Below are 14,161 nucleotides of genomic sequence, written 5' to 3' on the forward strand. Positions count from 1 at the left end.
ATATCTGATAATCGCGAATTTAAATCGCCTCAAAATTGGCAAGAAAGGACTGAACACATAATAAAGTATCCGCAAAAATAAATTGGTTTACAGTATGTAAACACAGAAAATATAGTTGAACCTTATGCTAGATAATATCATTTTACATGTTATATTTGCATTAAGTAAGGAAAATAGTAATTAACTGTTTACATTTCTGCATTGTTGTCTGAACACATAAAATTATTATATTCCAGAATGTATGCAGCTACTGTGAATAGTCCTGTTTCAAATCATATGGTCGAACTACAGTCTGGATTTTTGCCAGTTCAAACAGGACAAATCAAACGGCAAGAATTCATTGTTTGGAAACATAAATTGTTTAGTGTCATCCATATTGTTCTTGGTGTTGCTTTAGGAATTGTCAGTGTAATGGGATTACGTTGTGATATTATTGCCGAAGAAAAACATGAAGATTGCTTTAAATATGGTCGTTCTTTGTATAGCAGTGATCAATCGCTAATTGACTTTGACATACCATGTTTGATATGCTCTTTATTTGTAAGTATCTTACCATGGTTAGATGCAAATGTATACTTATATACATAAAAGAGATCAGTAAAATAAACATATATCATAGTGTGGTGAATCTACACATTGTTTAGATTCAAGGAATATATGCATATGTCTTCTATGTACATTGTAACATCATAAATCAATTAAGAAAATACACTAAATCCGGTTTAAAACTACATGTAAAAATAAGGGAAACACATTAAAAATAAGAAGAGAACTACGACACATCAGAAACACAATATTAAAATGTTACAAACACAGAAACGAACTATAATAGAACAATGGCAATTTTCCTGACTTGGTACAGCATATGTACAAGACATAAAAAAAAATAATGGGTTGAACCTGGTTTTGGAGCATGCCAAACCTTAGTAAAACTATTATAAAATTGTTACAAAATTGATTTCATCATACCTCTCTCAGAGATTGCAAGAAGTTTATTAATTAGGAAACACTAAATAGGAAAATAATATTGTAATTTATGGAGTACCTCAATGTTTTATACTTGTACCTTTTATTGTATCGTGTTTGTATCGATAACTTCCCATTAAATTTAGAATATACAAAATCCGATCTGTAAGCTAATAATACAAATTTACACAAGTCTTCTAAATCTATTGTACATCTAATTATATGTTTGAATTAAGCCTTAGAAAACGTTATTAAATGCATGCATGTTGGATCAGAATGAAAACTGAAAAGCTGCAATAATACTAATGTGTTTTAATATTTTGTCGCTTTTGAAAATGTTGTGAAGTTGAAAAATTCCTGCAACTATACTGATTTAATTATAACTTGGTCAAAACAAATTGATCAAATATTTGAAATAATTTCAACAAGAATATACCTGAATCAAATGTATTGTTTCTTCTTGTATTGTTTTAACAAGTGTTTATTCAATATCTATGCTGCTTTATATGACTGTATTATATATTTTATTTTGTTTGTGTTTTCCCTATTTCTATTTGTATAAAAAGTATTTGGGGTCAACTGAATCACACCTCCGTGTGAGGTTTTATTCGCAGTGTTATACACTCATTGGTGGCCTTCTGCTGTTTTCTGCTTTTTGCTCGGGTTGTTCTCTATTTAACTTATCTCATTTTCTATTCTCATTATTTTTCTCTAAATGCTTAAGGGAGGATTAACTAACATGTTATTGTTAAATGAGTCAGCCTCAGTAAAACAATTTTGTTATTATCATTTATTATTATGAAGCTGAACTATACTTATAGGGATATTCGCAAAGACAAGAAAAGTAAGAAAAAGCAAACTTTGCAACAATTACAATATTTACTATATTTACAACTGAAAGTCTGAAGAATCCTAGGTTTGAGAAAGTAAACTCATTATAGAATCCAGGATTGAAATTTTGTATTTGGGCCAAACGAACACTACGTCTACAAAAGACTCATAAGTGACGCTTAGATAGAGAAAAGTTTAAAAGGCCAAATAATGCACGATGTTGAAATGCATTGAGGGCCAAAAGATCGTAAAAGTTTTGACGAGGTAGGAAAAACGTTAGTACTTAAAAAATACGACGTTTTGTAAACATTTATTTCATATTAATGACTATTTCAATGATAACTTATGTTAACACATATAGGCTTTAGTATGAAGATTTGATTTGGGCTATAATAAGTACATAGAAAGAATGAAAAGGTAATTGAGCATCCGACTGCGTCTGAATTAATCAGTTATTATTGGTGTTATATGTTGCTAAACCTCTTTTCGTGTGCCTTGTTTTGTTACGGATTTTTCTAACCAGCAATGTCATTGAAAATGTGATATGTTATTCTCTGTTGATATTTTTTTTCTTTTTATAATAAACTACGAATTTTTAAGGTTTCGTTTTATTATATTGATATTCAATGTTTACATGTGTCCCTTGTGATAAGCAGGGCATATTTCGTTTTATAAGGATAGCAAGCAAATTCAACAAACTGTCCTGTTCATTCCTTAGTTTAGAGAGTTCATTGATTTCAAAATTGATGACCAATGACCTTTCTGGTAATTCGTAAGCTTTATTTTTTCAAATAAACTTGTATGTTGATAACTTTTTTTTTTTGCATTGCAGTACATTGTAATCGGTTTGCTGTCATGTTTTATGACAGAAAATAGAAAGTCTAACTGGAGATGCCTGGTAGGTATTTCCATAATGACAAGACATTTAGAATGTGCTATTCGTGACAACGAAATAAAATCACATCACAATTGTTGTGTCAGTTGCTATCTAACAAATAAACAAATACTTTATTCATTTGATTTTTTTCTATTAAAAATTTAAAAAAATGAATATTAGATTTCATGATATTTTTAATTGTAGAGTTACGAGGTTACCGACCATCAAAAAAGATTTTGTTAATTAAAATTGAGAATGCAAATGGGAAATGTTTCAAAGAGACAAACAAACCGACCATAGAACAGACAACAGCAGAAGGTCACCAATGGGTCTTCAATACAGCGAGAAATGCCCGCATCCGGAGGCGTCCTTCAGCTAGCTCCTTAACAAATATATAGTAGTTCAGTGAAAATGAACGGCATACAGAACTTCGAAATTTACACAAGAAACTAAAATCAAAAATCATACAAGACTCACAAAGACCAGAGGCTCCTGACATACGACAGGCACAAATCGAGGCGTAGTTAAACATGTTTTTTTTTTTTTAAATTATCAGCCCCTATACCTCTGGGCAATGTAGTTCATTCTAATGATACAATTACAGGTTTTTCTTAGCAACGTTTTTTCAACTTCATTTCAGCTATCAAGATGATGGCTTCTAAATAAATAATTCGAAGTTGGATACATTTGTTGAAAGCATATCTCCCAGTGAACATATATATCGAATACACCAGATAAATTTTCTGACATCACATCTTGACGTTCATCAAGAAATTGACAACGAGGTTCGGTGGATAGCGAAAGAACATATTGGGGTTTGTGTTTGGTCGGGTTTTAATGTTTTATATTAGATTGGAATACTGGTGTGCGTCTTCTTATTGTTTTGTTTTGCCATGAAGCTTCTGTTTTTTTTCGACTTATGACATTGAATGTTCCTTTTGTATATTTTGCCTATTTAGTGTAGGTTTTTCATTTAAAAAATTTCAAAAGAAAAAAGATAACACATCGGGATCCAATGAAGGACTGTCAGTTTGATTTCGCTGACCTCTTGAAACCAATAACTTCTTGATTTAATTTGTTTTTCTATATCAGTTTCTACTAAATAAATAGTCTTCTTTACTTTAAACTTTTAAACGAAGTGTTCGTAAATATCTACCATTAAACAGTCTAACTAGTATGTCTTGATAATGGAATCGAAAACAAGCCCGCCAAACTGTTGCCGTATGGCAGTTATCCCTGGATTAATAAACAAAAAAACAAAAATATATAGCATTCAGGCAACTCGAGTTTACCCTGTGCCTGCATATTGTTACATAGACGGAATGTGTTTCACTGTAAACTTGATAATCTTAATTTGACTGTAATGTTGTCAACAGATAGTTACAAATAACACATTATCACTAACGGTTTTAATATATATTACACCAGATGAGATATCTACAATCAGTATCTCACAAGTGATGCTTAAAAAGAATATACAAACAATTATGTTGGGGCCAGCTGAAGCCCCTTTCGAGTGCAGGATTTCTTGATGCGTTGAAAACCCCTTTGATGGCCTTTGTGGCCTCTGTCTCTTTGACATATTCCCTATTTCCAATCATAATTGTATTGAGAGCTAAGAAAACGAAAATGATTTAAGAGTAAAACCAAGGGTAAAACCAAACATAATTATGGATGTAAGTAATTCATGACTTAGTGAAACAAAGAATAAAAACATGCAAGATTTAGGAAAATTTATTGATATCATAACACATACAAAATGTCGGCATATTCTGATTTGTTGTTACCTGGTACATTATAGTTATGTTCTCTAATTTTTGTTTATTCAGATACATGGCTTTCAATTGAGTAGCTTGATTGGATCATTAGTTATTGCTCCCTCCATGGCATATTTAGGATATCTTGGAGTTGAAAAGGTAATTGTTTTTTTTTCGATTTCAATCCGATCCCTCGAAAGCAAATTTAGAATCGACTTACACCGTTTATCTACAATTAGCTTAATGAACTCTGGTTGTGCATCATACAAATCTGAATTTACTGCCGATATACAGCTACGTATGACTTAAACGTTTTATTGTTAGTTGTTATACATAAATACATTCAAATTTGGTTGCTGTTTCATAAAGCGTGTTTTTTTTATTCATGTTCAGTATTTAATATGCCTTGCATTTTTATATGATTATTTTAATGTAACCAAAGTGTTATCTTATCTTAATATACGCAATAAATGATTACGATGTTCGCTTTTCGACATTTCTTAGTCGAATAAAAAAAAGTATTATTTCAATTTACCATTAAACGAAAATCAGCATAATCATGTATTGATTATTTGGTTTTAAAAGCCAATTAAAGCACTTTTGTGGTATCTTGCAAATCACCGACTTTCAACAATTAAGTTTGAGAATGAGAGTACATAGCACGTAGGAGATTCGAACTCACAACTTCATTGTTGACAGGCTAATAATACATTTATTTAACTACTTAGACTGATAAGCCACAAAGGTTATCATAGATAATAAGATGATACTAAACCTCTGTATTGTTTAAAAGAATAACAAAGTTAAATATTTGAATGATACTTTTATTGCAATGACATATTTTAATATTCAAAACGATTTTGTTTTATGTTGTTAATTTGCTCTACTGTATGTGAGTCGGACAGAACAAGCATATGTGTATTATGTGTATAAGTACTTCAGAAATGTTGATTAAGACATTGGTTTGTGCTTTTTAATCTTTAACTTCCATTTTATAATGATTCAGTCGTCTAAATAATTCAAGTTGCAGCTTATTTCTCAAAAAGGACCACTTATCATACTCTAATTATCGTTTAAAAGAGGGACGAAAGATACCGAGGGGACAGTCAAACTAATAAATCAAAAACAAACTGACAATGCCATGGCTAAAAATGAAAAAGACAAACAGACAAACAATAGTATACATGACACATCATAAAAAACTAAAGAATAAACAACACGAACCCCACCAAAAACTAGGGGTGATCTCAGGTGCCCCAGAAGGGTAAGCAGATCCTGCTCCACATGTGGCATCCGTCGTGTTGCTTATGTGATAACAATTCCGGTAAATAGTCTAATTCGGTAGATCACATTCATGAAAGGGAAGGGGATTGTAGTTGCGACGTAAGGAACATATCCGATATCATTTGTGAAATGGTTATTCCATTACGGTCAACCTGTACATTTAATATGTATTACAGCGACTAAATTATCACCAGAGCACTACAAATATCTCAGTGTGTATTGCTGGAATATTCGTTGCTGAATGGATTCTTGGAATAGCAATAATTGTTGGTTCAGTTTGCTCTTGGTTCTCGGAAAGGGAATCATCAAGTCCGCAGGTAATTAGAAGAAATCATATTTATTTCTTAATCTAATTTTTAAAATTTTTGGTTGAATTTTTGACTCATCTTATCATTTCCAAATACATACAGCTATGATATATTTGAGACAGATAATGTCAATTGTTTTTGGAATTATATGAAAAATTCATTCTTTTCATCTAAAATATCATGGTCGACAAGAAATATAAATACACAGAGAAATTACAAAACTCATATAATATTGGCAGTACGTTGATGTACCACGAAAATATAAGAATATATGTAATTTGTGTTCAGCTGAAGTGCTCTTTGTATAATTTGTCACCACCAGAATCCAATGATACATGTGTAGATCTGATATTATTATCTTTTATTTGATGTTTCTTATGTTTGAAACTTGATGGGGGAATATTTGATTGGTTAACTTCAAGTGATGGTTATTACTTTATATGCAATGGAATGGTGTCTGAAATGTTGTTTGAGGTATTTGACAGACTAAAACTTATTTCTGGTGAAGTAATTCTTTGTTAGAAAGAGTACTAAATTCTGCACATTTTTTTAACAGTGAAAATTTAACAAAAACATTTTTGGGGAAAAACAATGCTGGTAATGCATCTAGAGGAATTTGTTTTGGAGATCATGATTAGTTTTTGCGATAAGTCGGAGTTGATTATCAGTCATAATAAGTGATCAGTGGTGTTTCTTGGTTATCAGATTTGGTGACCAATTTGAATGGTAATCAGTCAAAGTCAAAGTTAGATTTTATGATTAAGTAAGCTTAAGAGAAAATTAAGATTTGACGACCAGTCGGATTTTGTGAAGCCAGTCAGATGATTTGACAATCAACCATCAGTGTTGATACATGTGTCAGTCAAACTATGAAGCAAACATATGTTAATATGGATTAAAACGTTATTGTTAAATTGGCTTATAAGTTATAAGTAAACATATAAAATTCTTTTGTAAATATTCAGAAAAAAATACTATCTTTTTTATGTGTTTCGTTAGGATGTTATTGTTGTGAACAGCACACAGTTTCAAGTAATTCCTACAGCAAATGTTGAACCAGCTATAATGACTACTGAAGAAACATCATTCCAGATAGCTCAGCATTATACACCACAGCAGTATCAAGCGATGAAAACAAATGAATCAGAAGTGGATTACATTTAGGAATTAGTAGCACTCAACAAGTGTGTGATACAAATAAACAATCTAACAATAGCAATAATGATAGACATTCTAAAATATAGATTTGTTAATACGTATATAAATTGACTTTCATGTTATTTTAATTAAAGTGCATGGATATTTGTTTTGTAAAACAAAGCAAGTCATTTACAAAAGAGCAGTACATCTTGTGGAAAAAATGAAAATAATTAAGGTGTTTTTGTATTATATTTTATAACATTAATAATTATGTATTTTTAGGAGGTACACAATGTAATTTTTTGTATCATATTAACTTTATTTGTGTATTTTGTATTAGGAGGAATGATAAGTAGTCATTTAGAGTATGTTGGTGCTCTTTTGCTACTGAAATATTTATACTGCTTCATATAATTAAACATATACAGGTCTTATTTGTTTAAAATATATCCTTAGGTGAATACCGTCGTAAGATAATTTAAAACAATTAAATATGTGTTCAAAATCTGGACGACGTGTTTGATTGAGCAACTTAAGACCAAGATACGCTATGATCTGATTTGATCTTATAGCATGGCATTGTCCTTGGAATACTTCGATTAAAAACCACTGGAGTGTGTTCTGTCTGAGGTAGGCTTTGAAGATGTTTGCTATGAGATTCATTATTAATTTGCATTATTGAAGGAGTAGGTTCAGTAAGACCCATTTTTTGCCCTATAATATAGAAGTTTTAGAAAATTCTGAAAATGTAATCTTTAATCTATATTTTGGAAAGTAAAATGCTTCTGCTACATGAGCTGTTTTTCGACAAAAATATGCACAAATATTGCGTTCTAGCATCTTTAAGTCGTGTAAATTACTGAAATCTTCAAAATTTTAGCATTTTTCGTTAATTTGTAGACGATTTCCGTTGAAATGAAAGTGGCCGCATTCGTGTTCATTCATAATATTGAAATTTAAGTTGTATTTGATGATTAAACAAAACATAAATAAAGTTTGAGGATGAAATAGGATGCGGCCACTTTCATTTTTGACAAAAAACCAACTGAAAAGTGACGTTTTCTGGCATATTTGATAGATTTGTAAGCTAGAAGCAGAGCGGGTTTTTTTTAAATGAATAAATCAGTTAAAATCTTTCACATAAACTATTCGAATCAATTGTAATAGACACTTAAGTGTTGAAAAAGTGTCAAAAACTTTCGTTAGATGAACCTGAAATTTGAGGCCAAAACGGCACTTACCGTACCTACTCCTTTTTCGACAATTGAGTTATTTTGTGCCATTTGAATCTCACTGTAGTTGAACCAAAGAGTATAACCTGTATCGTTTTTTTGTTTCTGTTGCTAGAACTAGAGAATTTAGTGAGCTAACATGAGGATTTTTGTTTTCTTTCTGGTATTAAAGTATGTCCATTATTCATGTTTGAATCATTATTAAAATGTATCTTATTTGAGAGCCAGTTCTGTCTATTCTGACTCAGATATACACAGGGTTCTTTTACGATATTTTTTTTTATAGATTTTAACCTTCATTTATGACTTTACGAAGCCACATTATAATTAGCATACAAAACACACATGCTGTGGTAAATCTTAAAATTCAAAATACTACTTGCTCTGATTTTAACAACTAGACTAGTTCTTTTATACTGAAAGTTGGATTTAATTTTCGTAAGCATATAAGATAGAATTGGTACGACGAAGTTGTTCTAATTAGCCAAAATGATCATACTAAGGCTTTGTGTACGTAAGGGGTTACGAAATTTCAAAAAAGGAATAATGTGTTTGATAATTTCTCCAATGTCTAACAAATTAACAAAAGGAATCAAATATGTTGAGGATTCAACATACAATTCAAGATTGGTGAGTTCAACTGATGTTTTCGGTTTATCGAAGGTTGTCTGTTTGTTTCATGAAAAAGAACATCTTAAAGTTAAAATATTACTGATACTCTGCCCTTACAGTTGACGAAGTGTTTGTTTTTGATATGCATGAAGGAAATAGTTAATTTACCATGCAGTTTTATTATCTGTATATTTTTATAAGCATAATCTATATCTAAAATATTAACTACTGTTTGTAAATAAACAATATATTTTATGTTTTGAATGTCTGCTATCTAAAATATAGACATCACAATCAGAAATTATGATTGTTTTCCTTTCACAGTGGGGGCAGTTAGCGAACTCTATAATATTATGGAATTTCCTTATAGGTTACAAGAGCGCAATTATTTGTTTACATTTTACCGGCAAGTTTTTTACCCCAAGATGGTACTCAGAATAGAATCCTATACGGCTTCTGATTGGTTGATACAGGATTGGAATTACATTAAATCGAAAGCTTATCCAATTAGGTTTAAAAATTGCCGAAAATCATATTCACATTTTACGAAGTATAGAAAATATCTTCAATTTCTGCATGTCGGAGCCATTAAAAATATGCCTTTTTCAGTAAGCGAAAAAAGTAGACGATTTTTTTCAACTTCATTTTAGGTCAATTTGAGCCGCATGACCCTATATTTTTTGTTGGTTGTAATGCAACACTGGCATTTCTAGTAACAGGAACTGCCACCCGTTTTTCCCTAGTTTGTGTAGTCTTCGAGAAAAAAAATACGGAACACTAGTGGTATCCTATGGAAAATGCATTACGAATAATTGCGCTCTTGTAACCTATTGTTGTGGACAATAAAAGTTGTCTCCCTTTGGCTTACACGATAAATGTCCGATTGGAGCTAACTAGTATATCTTTTAAACTGATTTTTAGAAGAAAGGAGATAAGTGATTTTTTCTAAATACAATCGAAAACATGATATGATACGACATGCTTACACGTAAGACACATAAATATAGAATTGTTTCAATTGTTTCATAAATTAACATTAATTCAAATAGTCGTAACTGTGCCAAACATTTAGTTGATAGCAAATTTTGACACAAGATCTGTAAAATGAAATTAAAAATAGACGATATGGCATGATTGTGAATGAGAAACCTCCCCACAAGAGACCAAATAACACAGAAGTTGACTTGACATTTGGACATACATAATGTAACAGGGTTAAACAAATTGGAGGGCTGCAAGCCCTCCCTAAAACCTGGGATAGTGGTATACATGACAACATATGAACGAACTTAAAGTTTATAAACCAGTTAAAACAGGCTTTTTATTTGATATGGAATTTTCGCATGGTTCAAGGCGTTACGATTGCCAATAATTGCTTACACCAACTTCATTTGAATTAATTGTCAATCTTACAACATCAAATTCCCGTAATTCTGAAATTAAAACAATCACCAAAAAAACAAAGACGTGGCAGAATACATATACATCAGCACTTCATTTGATATCATAATCAAACTGATTTTTTTGGTTTTGGAAATATCAAATTATCAAGAGACGTAAATTTCCTTTTATATTTTGAGCAATCATGTTTAACGTAACAAGAATGACTGTGTATATAGTACACGGATGCCCCACTCGTATTGCCTTTTTTAATGTTCTGTGGAACGTAAGATTGGGGTCAACACTCTAATTTGACATTTAAATAACAAAGATCATATCACAAGGAACATGTTTACTAAGTTTCAAATTGATGTGATCAAACGTTTAACCTGAAAAACTTATTTCTTTATACTGTGTTTTATTTGTTTAGTAATTTTTATGGCACTTACATAAATCATGGAAAGTGCATTTCGCAATTTGAAATAATTATATCCCAAAGTTCGATGTTTGTGAATTCTACTTCTCACATTGAGACTATGGGAATACCATAAACTGGCACCATTTACGTACGAAACTAGATGAAATGTCGGCAATAAGTCAGAAAAAAGAATAGGATCATGTTTGCACATTTATAATTTATGCAACTGTCAAATATTAGATAAGACCTTTCCAATAGTTAAAATGATCTACTACAGCCGCAACAATCATCCTTCTTAAATGTATAAAAAGAATCTCCATCAAAATAATGCACTTATCGTAACATTAACTCCTTCTGTAATTACAAGGTGCATTATCAGTTATAATACGGTATCATATGCATAAGCGGAGTGCGGCATTTCAAATATGTTATTCTATTCTATAGCCATACTAGTATTCGGTTTATAAACCTGGGTGTGTATTTAGATATATATTAACCTTATCTTTTATGATCTAAATGTTTTGCAGGACAGTGTTCGATTAAAATTTTGTTGTTTGGGAAAATACAGAAATTAATACTGGTACAAGGTAACAAAATAAAGCAACTTGTGAAGTATTATGGAATGGTCTGCATTAATATTGCAGTGCTTATCTTATAAAAAATAAAGATATGTGGCATGATTGCAAATGAGACCATTTTCCATCAGAGTTGGTAATAAGCAATATTATGCCAGATTTACACCTTCGGAGAAAAAAAACCCAAAATAGAAATGTTTTGCCAATTTACATTTTTTAGTTTAGTAATATAAATGATAAAAATAAAATAAAAAGTATTGTGTATATAATAGATAAAAACTAATGCACATTTGAATTTAACTGTATAAAATGTATATACAAAGAAAAATTACATAATCATGACGTCATGATCTGAACCTAGATCACGAAAATGAAAGCAAACAATGTTGTAATGAATTTAACTATCGATTACTGTATAAAAACCCAAATAATTGTGATATAAACTTTAAAAAAAATATCACAATCTCACAAAATATAAAGCAGGTTCTTGGGACAGCACCTCCTTTTTAAAAAAAAATATACTAAAGTATACTCAAAATGTGAATAGTCAATGCTTTTATCAGAGTTAGTAAAATTAATAAGGAGTGTGTGTGTGGCAAACACAATCTGAACACTTTTTTTTCTAAAGCAACATTTTTAATTCTTTATGTCTCTGAATATTTCATAGATTTCAAAAGCGATAGTTAAAAGCCATATGAGAAGCTGTTAACACAAAAGAAGACATATTTATTTGTAAATTTACACCATGACTGGCATGAATTGATAGTTCAAAACTGGTAAATATTCAAGTGCAGGGTATTACTCAACTTTTATCTCTAAAATCGGATGTTACAGAACTTATTTTATATGAAATTGGTCTTCTTATAAAATATCAAACAGAGGAGTATACCACTTGTGAACATCATTTGAACTATGCAAAAGAAGAAAATCGTCTAACTTAGGTCAAAAGAAAGTGTGGCATACAACCATGCATACCAGCACACACAAGCTTAGCAAAAGGAGATAACAAAAAATACAAAGAACATTACGTGTAAAATTCTTAGTAAAACTGGCCTTTTAGTGTTTATTGGTGCACGTAATAAGTTTTATAACCAATACTTCATTTCAAGAACATATTAACTTATAGTTACAATTTTAAATTTTACAATTTCCTAATTTTTTTAATCATATGTCATGCTTTTCATTTTAAACAAAACATGCAAAAAGAAGGGTTGCAGTTAAGACTGCATTAATTTCTAAATAGTTTCTGTTTATTTGGTTCTTCTATAAGTATTTGCAAGAAAAAAAGGGTGGCCCAGTAATGTGGTCCTTGACATGAAGAAAAAAAGGGTGGTCCAGTAGTGTGGTCCTTGACATGAAGAAAAAAAGGGTGGTCCAGTAGTGTGGTCCTTGACATGAAGAAAAAAAGGGTGGTCCAGTAGTGTGGTCCTTGACATGAAGAAAAAAAAGGGTGGTCCAGTAGTGTGGTCCTTGACATGAAGAAAAAAAGGGTGGTCCAGTAGTGTGGTCCTTGACATGAAGAAAAAAAAATAGCGGTCCAGTAGTGTGGTCCTTGACATGAAGAAAAAAAGGGTGGTCCAGTAGTGTGGTCCTTGACATGAAGAAAAAAAGGGTGGTCCAGTAGTGTGGTCCTTGACATGAAGAACAAAAGGTTGGTCCAGTAGTGTGGTCCTTGACATGAAGAAAAAAAGGGTGGTCCAGTAAAGTGGTCCTTGACATGAAGAAAAAAAGGGTGGTCCAGTAGTGTGGTCCTTGACATGAAGAAAAAAAGGGTGGTCCAGTAGTGTGGTCCTTGACATGAAGAAAAAAAGGGTGGTCCAGTAGTGTGGTCCTTGACATGAAGAAAAAAAGGGTGGTCCAGTAGTGTGGTCCTTGACATGAAGAAAAAAAGGGTGGTCCAGTAGTGTGGTCCTTGACATGAAGAAGAAAAGGGTGGTCCAGTAGTGTGGTCCTTGACATGAAGAAAAAAAGGGTGGTCCAGTAAAGTGGTCCTTGACATGAAGAAAAAAAGGGTGGTCCAGTAGTGTGGTCCTTGACATGAAGAAAAAAAGGGTGGTCCAGTAGTGTGGTCCTTGACATGAAGAAAAAAAGGGTGGTCCAGTAGTGTGGTCCTTGACATGAAGAAAAAAAGGGTGGTCCAGTAGTGTGGTCCTTGACATGAAGAAGAAAAGGGTGGTCCAGTAGTGTGGTCCTTGACATGAAGAAAAAAAGGGTGGTCCAGTAAAGTGGTCCTTGACATGAAGAAAAAAAGGGTGGTCCAGTAGTGTGGTCCTTGACATGAAGAAAAAAAGGGTGGTCCAGTAGTGTGGTCCTTGACATGAAGAAAAAAAGGGTGGTCCAGTAGTGTGGTCCTTGACATGAAGAAAAAAAGGGTGGTCCAGTAGTGTGGTCCTTGACATGAAGAAAAAAAGGGTGGTCCAGTAGTGTGGTCCTTGACATGAAGAAAAAAAGGGTGGTCCAGTAGTGTGGTCCTTGACATGAAGAAAAAAAGGGTGGTCCAGTAGTGTGGTCCTTGACATGAAGAAAAAAAGGGTGGTCCAGTAAAGTGGTCCTTGACATGAAGAAAAAAAGGGTGGTCCAGTAGTGTGGTCCTTGACATGAAGAAAAAAAGGGTGGTCCAGTAAAGTGGTCCTTGACATGAAGAAAAAAAGGGTGGTCCAATAGTGTGGTCCTTGACATGAAGAAGAAAAAAAGTAAAATCTAGTACTAAAACATACTGATGATTGTTGAGTCTTTGTAGACCAAACGCGCGTCTGGCGTATATACGAAATTTCAATCCTG

General features: G+C 32.0%; 1 protein-coding gene across 1 annotated transcript; it reads left to right on the forward strand.

Annotated features, from left to right (window-relative positions):
• Window positions 1-267: 267 nt before the first annotated feature.
• LOC134723191 (uncharacterized) lies at window positions 268-7,861 on the forward strand. Its single transcript, XM_063586819.1, has 5 exons — window positions 268-540; window positions 2,630-2,695; window positions 4,504-4,590; window positions 5,892-6,032; window positions 7,023-7,861. The coding sequence occupies exons 1-5, from the start codon at window positions 277-279 to the stop codon at window positions 7,185-7,187; spliced, it is 723 nt and encodes a 240-aa protein (XP_063442889.1). The 5' UTR covers window positions 268-276; the 3' UTR covers window positions 7,188-7,861.
• The last annotated feature ends 6,300 nt before the right edge of the window (window positions 7,862-14,161 follow it).

The sequence above is a fragment of the Mytilus trossulus genome, chromosome 6 (genome assembly GCF_036588685.1).
Source record: "Mytilus trossulus isolate FHL-02 chromosome 6, PNRI_Mtr1.1.1.hap1, whole genome shotgun sequence".
Taxonomy (NCBI): domain Eukaryota; kingdom Metazoa; phylum Mollusca; class Bivalvia; order Mytilida; family Mytilidae; genus Mytilus; species Mytilus trossulus.